This window comes from Camelus dromedarius, chromosome 32 (assembly GCF_036321535.1).
Source record: "Camelus dromedarius isolate mCamDro1 chromosome 32, mCamDro1.pat, whole genome shotgun sequence".
Classification (NCBI taxonomy): domain Eukaryota; kingdom Metazoa; phylum Chordata; class Mammalia; order Artiodactyla; family Camelidae; genus Camelus; species Camelus dromedarius.
Genome location: NC_087467.1, coordinates 15,776,945 through 15,790,869, shown reverse-complemented (window position 1 = coordinate 15,790,869; position 13,925 = coordinate 15,776,945). Strand labels below are relative to the sequence as shown.

Genomic DNA, 13,925 nt, shown 5'->3' with positions numbered 1-13,925 from the left:
CAAACAGTTATTTGATAAGAAGGAAAGGTTATAAAAATGAGGAAAAGTAAAATATTGAGAGTCAAAATTTGTTCTAAGACTCTCACAGTAGACTGGATAAGGGTCTATTGAAAATCTTTAAAGCGATCCGAGACATTTAGATACTAAATTATGAGTATCTAGCTATTTTTATTTTATGTTTATCAAAGTGGAAGACATTAAATGACTGACATTTTATTTCTTACCACTGTGTTTTCCTAAAAAGAACAATATTTTAAAACAGTTAATTCACATCAAAATATATACAAAGATGTTAATTTTACCATGCCTGGGTGAAAACACATCATCCACAGAATTCAGACACAACACTGGAATCCCTACTGATTTCAGTCTGCGATTTGGACTGGCATCCATATAGTAATCGTCGATTGTTGGGTAGCCAAACATGACTGAAGTGAATCGCTTATCAAATTCTCTGATGGATTTAGCCTGAAAAACAAAAACCAATTATATTTATTCTTGAAATCAAAGAAGGAAATAAAAGTATTACATAAAGTTTCTGTCCCACCTTCATGACATGATCCATGTCAATTTGTTTGACAAACATATGCCGGTGCCTGGGACAAAAGAATTTCAAAAGTAAAAAATTAAGGTCATTCCCATTTCACATAAACCTAAAATACATAATAATAAGTAGTAACTTAGCCCAGAGCCTAAAGTTGTTACTCTATAAATATTTACTTAATCAGACATGGCAGGACTACCTTGATATTTGTCCTGAAGACATTTTTTAAAAGTACTTTTTCTTAATTGAGGAAGAATGAACCAGTTCTGTAATAATAAACAAAAGTCCTGTTTCATAACAAACCGTACTACACATTGATGCCATTGTACCAAACTGGCCAAAAAGGCCTTACTTAAGCCAGAGCTTTCAACTGGGTAAATCAACTGATATTTATCTTACTTTTTAAATTGCTATACTGAAAATTAGAATTTACATTTTTTGCATACTTATTTTAAAATATTGATCATTTTTCTTATATAACCCATATTTTAATTCAAATCATTATCTTCACTTTTCTTGCTACTGTCCCCCATTTCATTGACCACAAGTAATTAATGATATGATTCTGTAGTATTTTTAGCAGTATTTTATAATCAACATCTGTAATTTAACAAATAGGTTAAGTTTAATCCAACGTTTCATGTCAACTTTTGGGATAACTATGGCTTTCAACTAAGTCATGCACAAATTAACTGTACTTTTTATTTCAGAGCTTATATTTAAATTTGTCAATTCACTTAAAAATGCATGGTAACAGTCACCAAAAAATAAACAGAAACATCTCCAGGTTCTTTGTTACCATACCATTTAACTGTTAAAAGATAAAAAATTTCAGAAAAACTAATGCAAAGACGGTATTTTGGTAATGTTAACAACGTGAGACTGAGAATATCCATCTTTTAGAGGCATTCTCTTATGCCTCTAAAACATAATATGTTCACAAGCATGTGCTCAAAAAATCATATTTATTATTCAGCTCTGAAAACACTACATTACTTACTACCTAGGAGGGAATTAGGTATTGATAAGATTAGCAACAAGTAGGAAATCCAGGGAAATAGCCTACGTTACTCAACACATTTGATACCAATGTTTTTATTCTTTTAGAATAACTTAAGTGATGAAACAGTGATCTTCAAAGTGACACATAGCCCAGAGGTTGTACAAGGTAATTCACTGGCGTACAGAAAGAAACCATTAGAACTTTTATCTATATTGTTAGCTTATACTTAAAATCTTTTTATTTTTGTATATACTGACAACAGATAGAATATTTTGGTGCAGTAGTACATGCATATTAACATACACATAAACATACATATATTAGCAGTGTTATGCTTGAAAACGTTTTACTGTTGTGGCAGGTAATCCAAAAAGTTTGGAGACATCAGGTGTTAAAGATGACTCACTTATTAACAGAAGACTGGAGGCAAGTTGTCAAATAATAATTAAAAAGCAGCCAGTTCAGTGGCTTCTCCAATGACTCCGAGCAAGCAAAAGTATTCCAACCAACTGAAAAAGTTGCAGCTGCCTTCAAAGGAGTTTTTGGCCCGATTTTGCCCAGGTAATTTAAAAGCAGCATTCTAAAATAAGAAAAAACAGGACACTCAGTGATGAATTTGCTTTCTCTCTCAAGACACACCCATTTCTAACTGTGGACTTTAACTATGGAGAAGAAAAATATACACCAGTGCTTAAGTTCTTTGTCTTGGAAAACCATGCAAATATCTTCATTCTTTCCTTACATTCACAGACATATTTATCTTGCAGCCAGCTATATTGAGAATGGATCAAAGCATACAGTTATTACTCACATGTGTATCTTTCTATGAAGTAGAACAAGAAAACTCTACTGTAAGAGTGGTTTTCTTTTTTTCAAAATGACATTGGGGATTTATTAAAAATTTGCAATTCCCTGAGCCCGAGCTTCCAGTTGAGCATTTAACTTACTGTATGAGGGTTGTTTTAGGCAAATTTAGGCAAAAAAGGCCACATAGTAAATGTTCTTAGTTGCAACTACTTAACTCTGTGATTGTAGTTCCAAAGCAGCTGTAGACAATACATGAATGAATGGACATGGCTGTGTCTCAATAAAACATTGCACGTTGACATTGAAATTTGAATTTCATACATTTTTCACATGTTATGAAATAGTTCTTTTTTTGGTTCTTCCAACCATTAAAAAATAAAATAACCATTCTTAGCTCTTGCACTGTACAAAAACAGCTGGCCAGATTTGTCTTCCGATCTGTGGTTTGCCAACCTGTGGCATAGATGACAGATCACAGGAGTGGTTTTCAAATGTGGCTGCACATTGAAATAACCAGAGGAGTTTTTAAAACTGTTATAGATGCCTGGGCCTCACCTCCAGAGATTCTGAGTAATTGGTCTGGGTGGCCATTCTAGTTGCCTATGCATCCTTGCTCTGTACAGCAAGTCTCTCTCTAAGGGTCCCGAGTCTAGCTAGACTTTCTGAATTGTGGCAGAGCAATTGGCCCCTAAAATCACTTGTTTCCTCTTCCTACCTCTCCTGTTGTTTGTCCTTCTCTCTTATCACATATTTTCCTCTTGCTCAATGTTTCTGATTCTACTCTAGTTCTAGTTTGGTAAGAAGGACAAGAATATAGTTTAACGTATTGCTAACGTCAGAAATCTAAGTCTGACATTGTGAACTAAGAGAAAGGATGATGATCTAAATTGTTTCTCGTAATTTCCATTCTTTATTTCTCCAATTGCCCAGGTTCTGAAATAGGAGAAATGGGCAAAAATTCTCTCCAATTCTTTTTTTTCCAACCCAAATGGCTTGCAGAGTGAATGTGATGAGGTTAGGGAAATGAAATACTGACTGAATATTTGATGATATTTGGGAATTATTGTTAGTTATGTTTAGGTGTTGTTTTTTTCCCCCCAAGAGACTCCCTCTTAGAGATACTTACTGAAATCTTTATACAAGATGTCTGAAATTTATTTAAAAATAGTTGGAAGGGTATGGGTGGGTGGTGATACTGACAAACAAGGTTATCCATGAGTTGACAGATACTGAAGCTGGGTGATAAATATATATTCTTCTTTTTACTTTTATATGTATTTGGAAGTTTCTATACATTTTTAAAGCTAGTTTACCAACTCATCAGAAGACTGGAATCTGACCGTGTCTCGAGCAGTGGGGATTCCTGGGAGACACTCAGTTCTGGCTCAAAACCCTGACTTGGCCCCAGGCATCACAGGCCTGGGGATTACCCCATCTGGAGCAGGGAGGGGTGCTGGGCATAAGGATCTTCGACAGTCGCTTTTGTGTGTTCCATCTCCAAAAGAAAAAAAAATGTGTTGAGCGGTGAAAGACACCCTGAGTGGTAAACCCACTTGGGAACGCGTCACAGTGCTAGGCAGCTAAAAAGGGTGCTCCCTTCGAACAACTTACAAGACATTAATATTCAGCCAGCTGCAAAGGCTAATGGTCAAGTTCTGCCTTCAGGCACTGAGGCCTCAATTCGACATGAATAGGCATTTCCTAGAAGCTTCTGAATAGAGAATCTGGGCCTGTTTATGTAAGGTTTGGCCTTTAAAAAGTCAAGAATTTATACGATTAAGGGAAAAAAAAGTTCGGCTGACATGCTGTCCTTTAAGGTTCTCATTATGGCACAAAAGAAAGAGAAGCAAAATACTGTCCTTGAAGCACAATCCACAGATTCTGCCTGGGTTTTCTGCGCTGATTCGGATTTCTTGCTTTAGTAGGTCAAGTCAGACCTTCCATGCTAATGGAAAAAACGTATTCTTTTCTTCTTAGTTTTATGTTTATCAAGAATCTAAAAAGCTGTGGTTAAAGCCTATTTTTCAGAGTCTATCATTTATAAAGCTGCTCATTTTCAAGTAAATATGCTTCTGAGATGTTCTGAAAGTCAAAATGGCAGATAAATCGATTACAAAATTAAGAAAAAATATCAATTTTTTATCTCACGGGTTTGCCAATTTTGGACAATGGTTTAGGTAATCTAAGTATAGCAAAATGTCATGTAATAAAAGTTTTGAATTTTATTAAATTCACTGTTACTAGAACAAAAAATATAAACAATTAGTAGTAGAAATGAGCCTAAATACATACATGGCATTAAAAATTCCCCCAAAACCCCTATGCTGGCAGCACAAATTATGATATTCACTTGCTTAAGATAACAGCTGCAGTAGTGGGTTACAAACAATTTCACAGGTTCTAGGAGAGCATTCCAGGGTAGGTCCATCTGCCCAGCATCAAAACTAAGCAAGACAAGAACAAGAAGACCAGCATCTGGGGGAAAAACTAACTCGAAGGTCTCTTCAGTTGGAGAGAGCAATAAGTGATTATCTCCATGACCAGAATGATGAAAGTCATGGGACAAGTTCAGCTTTCTGAACAGCCCTGGAGAACGTGGGGATGGGGACAGGATGGCTGAGAAAACATCGGGGGACCTGAAGGTCAATGTGGCTGCCGCCGCGTGAGGGAAATCAACACCATGGGGGTCAGACAAGCCTTCAGGCTCACCAGACCCCAAGGACCCCAAGGAGGTACTCGTATCCTTCTCACCACAGAGACCAGTAGTCCAGGAAAATATTTAAATTTTCCTGAATTAATCCCTTCCTTCATTTAACCATGCGTGGTAAAATACGATCAAAATAAACATTTGTTTTTAAATGTCCATGTAGCTTACAGTCATCTGAAAGAGGCATTCACTAAGCCCACTTCCCTCCCAGACATTCGAGAAAGGAAAAACCTTACCCTCCCATGGAAACCCCTGCTGCCAGGAACGGAGCAGAAGGGTACAGGCTGTGTACGTGGTGAATGACTGCCTCCAAGTCTTCAGTGTTAGCACAGCAGTAAGTCCTTGGCGTCTGTGAGCAATGATAGGTAAAGCACAAGAATTAAAATGGTGAGGTTAACTGTTTGTATTATGCAAAAATGTAAAAAAGAGCAAGAGAGCGTAAATATAAGAAAGTGACCTTTGCACGTACTGTGAGTCACAACAATTTATTTATGTGTGGCTTGCAGCACACACATATGCCATCTCGAGTCAATGCTATTCGAGTTGGCATCAACAAAGGGCTCTGATCATGCAAAGAAGCCTTGATGGAAATGGGGCAACACCAATACAAATACCTTAAACAGATACGCAGTATCCTATTCAAATGTGTCTCTAACTAAAGAAGAATGGAGTCAATTTATGAACAAAAAGTGGCAAATTAATACTTTCATAGGAAAAAAGAAAACTTTATGCCTGACAAAGCCAAAGTAATGCTTATTTAAAAAAACACACAAGCAAGCAAACAAAAAAGGTTTTCCAATAATGCCTCAAAATACTTAAATTGTGGCTCCTCTCTGACTGGGGAACTGTTTTCTCTATCCTGAGTGCTGTCTACCAATGAAGGAGTGTGATTTTCTGGTACTGCCTTCACTCTAGATAAAAGCAACATCCAATCTGCTTTATTAATTAAATATTTTCCTTTCAATAATATTTCCATATAGTCCCAGCTGTGCTACACTGAAAACAGACACTTAAAATGTTAAAATATGTAAAGCTGATTATGCCTCAATACATAATGTATTAAAATAAATGGTTTTCATGCGAATTTCATTAATAAGGGCTCTGTTTCCAGCAGAAAAGCTTCACAGATGCTTTTATTTGAGATCTGGGAGCAGAAGGCAATCCTGTCTGTACAATATATGTGAGAGTGTGTGTATGAATAAAGTATATGTGAGATAAAATAATCAGAAATTTAATAACAGAGAAATCTGATAACATTATCCTCATAAAAATACTAAAACCAGAGAAAATAGTAAAGCATATATTTTATATTTACCTATGGACTATATCTAACATCCTTTTTTGAAAATATTTTACTTATTTATTTTTAATTTTGTTTTGTTTTTGAAGGGGGAGGTAATTAGGTTTATTTATTTACTTATTTTAATGGAGGTACTGGGGATTGAACCCAGGACCTCATGCATGCTAAGCAGGCACTCTACCACTGAGCTATTCCTTCCCCCTAATTTATCCTTAATCACCTTCCAAAAAGTAGAGAAACTGATTTCTCCTTATCCTGAAAGAGAATTTTCTTGTCCTGATTTAGAAGTCATCTGTTTTAAAATGCAAATTTCATTAACAAACTTTTTTTGGATCTAGAAACAAATTAAAATTCACCCTGTTAAAAAAATAAAACAAAATAAAATAATAAATAAAATAAAATTCACCCTGTTAATCAGGTAGTCTGACTCTCCCTAGCTATTCTGGGAGCAGATTAATTTGCTAATCTGCAGAAACAACCATAACCCAGAACCCTTCTCTCAGTGCCTGCCACATATCCCATACTGAACCAAGCCGGCTCATGAAAAGATTTTAGTTTCCTGCCCAGAAAAAAAGAAAACTGAAAAAAGACACACAAATACCTTTTAAAAAATCATTTACATTTCACATTTACTTTATTGTAATGTCTTGATAATCGTCAAGAGCCTAGAATATTTCATCTTCCAGTCTTCTCTCAAGTATTTAATCATCTGTACTCAAAAATTTGGTAAGATGCTGCTTAAATGAACTCTGTGATTCTTGTGTGGTTGAAAGCTGTCCCAAAAGGAATAATCCTCTTACCATAGGACTAATTATGCTTTTTAACTGCTCTCCATCCACAGTGTGTTTTTGTTGTTGTGTTGCTTTGTTTTTATTCCATCCATTCCCTGTCCATTACTTACTGAGCTGCCCAAAGCATTCTTAGGAAGATTGATCTTACTTTTGGAAACTGAATTTGTTAAATAAGGCTGAGTCAGAGAAAACAAAAGCGTGCACGTGTAAGTAAAACCAGCATTTTACTGAGTAATCATTTCACCTATATTGACAGACATATAAAATGACAAAGTGTCTAAACTGCCTGGGAATGTGCTAATTATTTAAAATAACCAACAACAAAACAAAGGGCCCTAGAAAATATCCTGGCCAACTCTGAGGCCAAGACAGCCTATGTGCCATGTTCCGCTAGCGTTCTAGACGGTGACCACATACGCTCATGCGGTCATGCTACAAAGCCACACCAGTAAATGAGCATTTTCGTTAGTGGCTTAGAGCAGGTCAGCCGGGCAGACAGGAGTTCGCAGCCCAAATCCAGGGACTACTCACCACCTTACAGGGGTTTTCAGCCCTGCCTGCATATTAGACTAACGGGAGAGTGTCAGGACAAATTACAGACACCTGGACTCCACCCCAGACGAAATGAATCAGAATCTTTGGGAAATAGCATCCAAGGATCAGGATTTTTCAGAGCTTCCCAGAGGATTCTGCTGTGCAGCCAGGGCAGAGAACCAACTGCTTGAAGACAATAAAGAAACAGGGTGAGAGCTGAGCCAAGACAGGAAGAGCCTGCAGTGACAAGAATGATGAAACCTACCGAGAGTGACTTGGGAAGAGGGAAGTCTAGTTCCACGGGGATTCTTTGCAGTGCACAGAGAAGTATTGCTAAACATCCTGCCAGCTATTACATTATTGTTATTATTGATCCTAACATTCTTTATTTACTTAAACCTTCTTTTATTTGAAAATTGTTTAAATATAGAGAATTATACGATCCTTCATGTACGTACCACTGACAACAGTTGATATTATTGAACTGGACCCATCAGTGTTAGGAGAAAATTCTAAATGATTCAGTACATTCACACCTGCATCTGGCTGACAACCTTCCTGGGTTTGTTCTGATGTAGAGGGAGAGGTTATTTTGGGAGCACTTCAGAAAGGGGAGACTTGGGTGGGACACAATGGTGTTTGGTAGGAAGATACTGGGTGTGGGAAAGGCAGTCCCTGAAAGTCAGTCTGACAACTGAGTGGTACCCTGGCTGGCCCTGTGCTATATGCTCCTCCTCCATTGGGCCATTAAAGTCCTTGATCCCTTCTGAATACCTCCTTCAGAAAACAGGGCCCAGGAGGGCAAAGAGCCCTATATCCCTCCTACCTCATTAGCTTCCAAGAAAAAGCTAAGGTGGAAAAGCTCAGTAGGAAACAACAGCAGATTTCTCTAGATGAGTCCTTAATTAACCACCCAAGGAATCAGAGACTGAGACATGATCCCTCTCTTAGAAAACCCTCTTTATCTCCACCCCCAGCTTTTCGGCCTAATTTGACTTAAAGCCAGAGCTGAAATGTAAAGACACTGGACAGCCTGAGTTCCTGCCCTAAGAGCATTAATCAGCTTTATGACCTCAGGCTTGTCACCCCTCTTCTCCAGATGCCTCCTCATCTATTAAATGAGGTTTTTAGGATTAAGGGACCCCTGAAGCAGAGCTACTTAAAGTGCCAGTCCAGGGTGAGATAAGGGGCTGGCGTCAGAGTGTACGAGAAAAGAAATAATCAGCTCACCTCTGCAGTGGGTCGGCGCTGAAGTTGGTTTACGTTCTCTCGCAGTCCCTCACACTGTCAGAGGTTGGTGTCAGAAGGCTGGAGCAGTGGAAGTTGGCCCACAAACCACATTTGGAGCAGTACCGCTTTAAAGTATTTTCTGGCTTCTGCTCCACTGTCCGGGCCCCCTCCCCTCACCGGCTGAACTAGCTCTGACTTGAAATGGAAAGTCCCTGAAGGACGCTTTTCTTTTAAACAGCTTTGTGAGACATGATTCACGTACCATATAATTCACTCCTTTAAGATGTACAAATCAGTGGGTTTTTTTTTTTTTTTTAGTATATTGAGTATGCAACTATCACTACAATTTTAGAACATTTCCATAACCCCCCTCAAGAAAACCCAACCATTAGCAGTCATCCCCTCTCCCTTAGCCCTAGGCAACCATTAGTCTGCTTTCTTTCCATCTCCACATATTTGCCTATTCAGAATATTTCATATAAATGAAATCATACAAAATGTAATCTTTTGTCTGGCTTCTTTCACTTAGCATAATGTTCTCAGGGTTCACATATGTTGTAGCATGCATCAGGACCTCATTCCTTTTTTAATGCTGAATAATGTTCCATGGTATGGCTGCACCGCATTTCATTTAGTCATTTATCCGTTGATGGACATTTGGGTTCCTTCCATCTTTTGGTTATTATGAATAATGCTGCTATAAATATGTGTGTACAAGTTACTGTATGAACATACATTTTCATTTCTCGGGTGTATATGCAGGAGTGGAACTGCTGGATCATACAGTAACTCAATGTTTAAGCTTTTTTTTTTTTTTCCCAATGTTTAAGCTTTTGAGAAACTGCCAGACTATTTTCCAAAGTGGCTAGGAGGGTTTTCTGGTGAGGTTTTGGGACACAGAAGTCTACATAACCTTATAACTAAAAGGAAAGGGACCCTTATGTAGAAGCTTTCAACAAATTCAACTCTGGCTGAGATCTTTGCAGATTATCATTCCTAAACTAAGCTGGAAACATGACAGTTCACAAGGTAATCATAAATATTAAGGAGTTTGTGGATAACTTGGATTCCTGGATTCCTATCCTTGAAAACCAATCTGCAGAGAACAAGCAAAGGCATCATCTACTTCGAGGGCTCCAAGAACCCTGCAGAGATGTCTGAGGATCTGTCTACTGAGACCAGGACTCTGTCTTTTACAGCTAAGAGCCCTAGGGAGGGCAACATGCAGTCTTCTCGCTTCCTAGCAAGGTTTTTGGCTTTCTCTCAATAGTGAAATGACTAATTGCAAATGAGGGCAATATGGTAGTGGAAAATTTCTGCTTTCTTATTCTGCTCTGCAGGAGCCACAGCAATCCCTATAAATTCTAGGTATACCATTAACATTTCTCAGCAAATCTTTTACTTTTGCATTTCTTCCTCTCCTAAGAGAACTGCTTACCTTAAGTTCCATTTCACTTTTGCTAGCTCTTTTGGGTTAATTTCAGTTACAGTCAGTTCCTTCCTGTTTGATCTTTGCTGACTCATCTTTTGTTCTTTTTGATGCCTACCGTAAGGTCTGTCTTATTCTGGGTCTGAGCTACAGTCAATCCTTTCTGGAACAAGGTGAGGTATAAATAAATAGAGTTCTTCTAGTCTGAGGCAGTAATTGTTCATAGCTCTAAGGCAGAAAGAAGGACTATCAAGGGATCTAAATATCAAAGCTAGCTTTAATAATCAATACGGGCATCTCATTTTTGTGACCCATTACACGGGTACAAGAAATATATATTAAATTATAAATCATTTACTCCTTTTAATTTCTTTTTTAACACAGTTATTCTAAAAGACTATGATTACGATTACATTTTGGTCATTTGATATCCTTATTCTTTCTGAAGTTAGGTTGTATTAGCCTTTATGACAAGGTATTTGCTGGGGGCACCAGTTCATCAGAAGTCACTGATATGCACTGTATAAGACTCCGAGGACCAGACTACTCTTATCCTCTCACTTAGAACTCAGTGAATTTTTAAAAATAATAATTAAAAAAAAGTTTATCTATATACTATCCCTTTGTAAGAACTCAAAGTATTCTTGAAGATTTTAAAAAAAATCCATGCAAGTTTATGGCTAAAAGTTATGAGGCTGCTGCATTCTTTCAAAGTAAATTTCCAATTAACTTTCAATGCTGAGGGTAGAAGGTTTTCCAAGCTTCCTCCTCCCCTATTTCTCTCCTCTTCCCTATATGTTGTCTTCTAAGATTCTATCCTTTGCTCTACCAGCGGTGCCTCAACCACTCCTGAGCCCCTGGCCCTACCTGTGCACCAACAATCCATTCCTTTCTCCAGTCTGTACGTCTCTCCTGAGGGCCAGTCTAGTCTATCCAACTGTTAATGAGAAGTTTCCATCTGGATGATCTTAAAAGCACCCTCAACCTCTAAAACTGAATTTTTATGACACCAAAATCTTATAAATTCTCCTAAATTTCCCATTTCAGCAAACATTACCTTTTACCATATTAGCCTTTTACGAGTCAGCAAAACTAGAAAGGTCAACCTTGACACCCTTCTCTTTGCTTCCCACAGTACAATGAATACTATTCTTTCTGTCCCATGAGTACCCCTCAGTTTTGTTCTCTCCCCTTCCTCTCTCCTACTTCTGTGCTCACACTCTGGAGGGGTCTTTAGTAATTGCCTTCTAACAGGTCTCCCATCCTCCAGCCTTCTTCTCCTTCATCACTTTTCTGCCATGGTTCTCTTTTTAAAACATGAACATGATCAAATTATTTTATATGTCAGTTATACCTCAACAAAGCTGAACTTCAAAAAAAAGGTCAATGCTTCAGTACTGGGTTCCTCGGGATTCCACACATAACTCTTCAAAATCTGGCCCTACCCTTCTAGAAGAATTCCTATCACTTCCTGAGTAATGAGAGGGAGTACAGCATAATGGTCAAGAACACTAGCACATAGTCAGCCTATCTGGGTCTGAATCCTGGCTCTGAATTTCTTGGCAAGGGCAAATTCTTAACCTATTTGTGCCTCATTTTCTTCATGTGGAAAATGGGGATGATGGTGGCTATGCTTACCTAAATAACTGGGTTGTTTTTATTGCTGAACAGTAAGTACAAGAAGACATAACTGATATATTCTGAGGACTCAATAGATATTAGATAAAATTATCACCAACGCTATCCCTCCACAGTAAGTACTTCCTATTCCATACTCTTTAATCCCTTTCTCTTTATGCTGAGAAAACTTCCCTATCTCCCTGCTGGGTCAGTACCTCCAAGATCCCACACAAATTCCCTCCACCATGATGTTCTCCTCCTTCCCCCAGGCAGTTAGTTACTCCTTCCCTTTATGCTCTGTAGACTTCATAAACCATCCCGTGGTTACACTTAGCATGGTATCATGTGTATTTTTCTGTATCTGACCCTCTCCTGCATCTTAAGTTAAAGCTCCTAAAGATTAGGGTTGTGCATGCCTCGCTCTATCGCTTTGTACAGTGCTGACTTAACAGGCACACAACAGTTTTACTGAATGAACATTGTCCTTCACTTTATGGGACCAAATGGGCTTGACTTTGCTGCATGTTATTTTCTTGAGAGCCTCGGACCATGTCTTCCCCATCTTTGTGTCCTGGAAGCACCTAGAAGGACACACAGCAGTCAAGAGCTGCTGAAAAATGCTTTGCTTGGTCCAGAGCCACAGTGACAAATTCAAATCTGTCCCTCTAAGGTACTTACCACCTGTCTACAAGATTCTTAAAGGGCTGGACTAAATAAGGAAATGTGAACTTTCACATCACGCTATTTACTATGAGGCACTTGAGTAAGATCATAAACACTTTATAACTTTACCTTTTGAAATCATATTGATTCCCTCCAGGACTTATGTCACTGCAAAGCGAAGTACAAGAGCTCTTTTTCTCCTCCAGGTTCTCATAATATACCGACGTTAGTGACATGATTGTAATTTTCATTTCTAGTGTGACAGTTAAATATAGTCTTAATATCATTCTCTATCAGTGACTCAAAAAAAGCTTCTTTCTATTCTAACAGAATTGCCTTTGACCTGTTGAAGTGGTGAGGGACTAACATTTGAAAAGCTTCAAGAAAATTTCAGTGAGTGTAATATTTCTCATTTCTCACAGGTTTAACTTCAGATAGAATGATGATTTTCTAAGAGATGGAAGAACCTCTATCCTAGTAAAACTTTTAGGGGTTAAAGAAAAAAATGTTGACTTAAAATAATATTTCCTCTATGTAAACTCTGGCTGGCAAATAGGCATATAACATGAAGTCAGTCGTTTCATAATGACAGGAAATTTTTTAAGTAAAAAAAGTATTATGGTACTGGTTAATTTGTTTTGTACTAGTTAATTTTTAAAGAGAATGTGTCTTGCATTAAAAATGATGTAGATAAATATCTATTGATGTTAAAATATAGTAAGTGCACAGGGAGCTATATTCAATATCTTGTAGTAATTTATGGTGAAAAGGAATATGAAAACGAATATATGTATGTTCAGGTATGACTGAAGCATTGTGCTGTACACCAGAAATTGACACAACATTGTAAACTGACTATACTTCAGTAAAAATATATATATAAAGAAAAAAAGTTAAGTTACAAAATAAAGCCTTCATTTTTATAAAGATAGAAATATGTTACACATTAAAATTTAAATATAAGATCTAGATGAACATAGACTAAGGTTGTATAATTTTGGGTCTTACAAGCTTCCTCTTTTTTCCTTATCTGTATTTCTTCACAGTGAACTTGTATTGTTTACATAATGAGTTATCTTACATAAAAAAGAATGCTTTTGTTATAAAACTGGTAATGATCTGTTAAAAATTAAGCTGTTGTCATTAAATTTACTTACCAAGAGAGTCTCTCCCGCCACTCCTCTGTTGTTAAAAACCACACATCTAAAAACCAGGAAAGTAATTTTTGTTATGTTTACATATGATTCTCACAATATAATATTAAAATCATCTTACTGGCAATGGTTTAGAGCACTAG

At 37.4% G+C, this 13,925-nt stretch overlaps 1 protein-coding gene across 1 annotated transcript in view; it reads right to left on the bottom strand.

Annotated features, from left to right (window-relative positions):
- Nucleotides 1-13,925, bottom strand: part of ABHD3 (abhydrolase domain containing 3, phospholipase) — a 32,112-nt gene that overhangs the window by 3,248 nt on the left and 14,939 nt on the right. The window contains exons 4-8 of the mRNA XM_010976802.3: nucleotides 13,786-13,831; nucleotides 5,298-5,410; nucleotides 1,954-2,127; nucleotides 548-596; nucleotides 303-468 (exon numbers count right to left, since the gene is read on the bottom strand). Of these exons, the coding sequence (XP_010975104.1) occupies nucleotides 303-468; nucleotides 548-596; nucleotides 1,954-2,127; nucleotides 5,298-5,410; nucleotides 13,786-13,831 (548 nt within the window). The remainder of the gene's footprint in view (nucleotides 1-302; nucleotides 469-547; nucleotides 597-1,953; nucleotides 2,128-5,297; nucleotides 5,411-13,785; nucleotides 13,832-13,925) is intronic.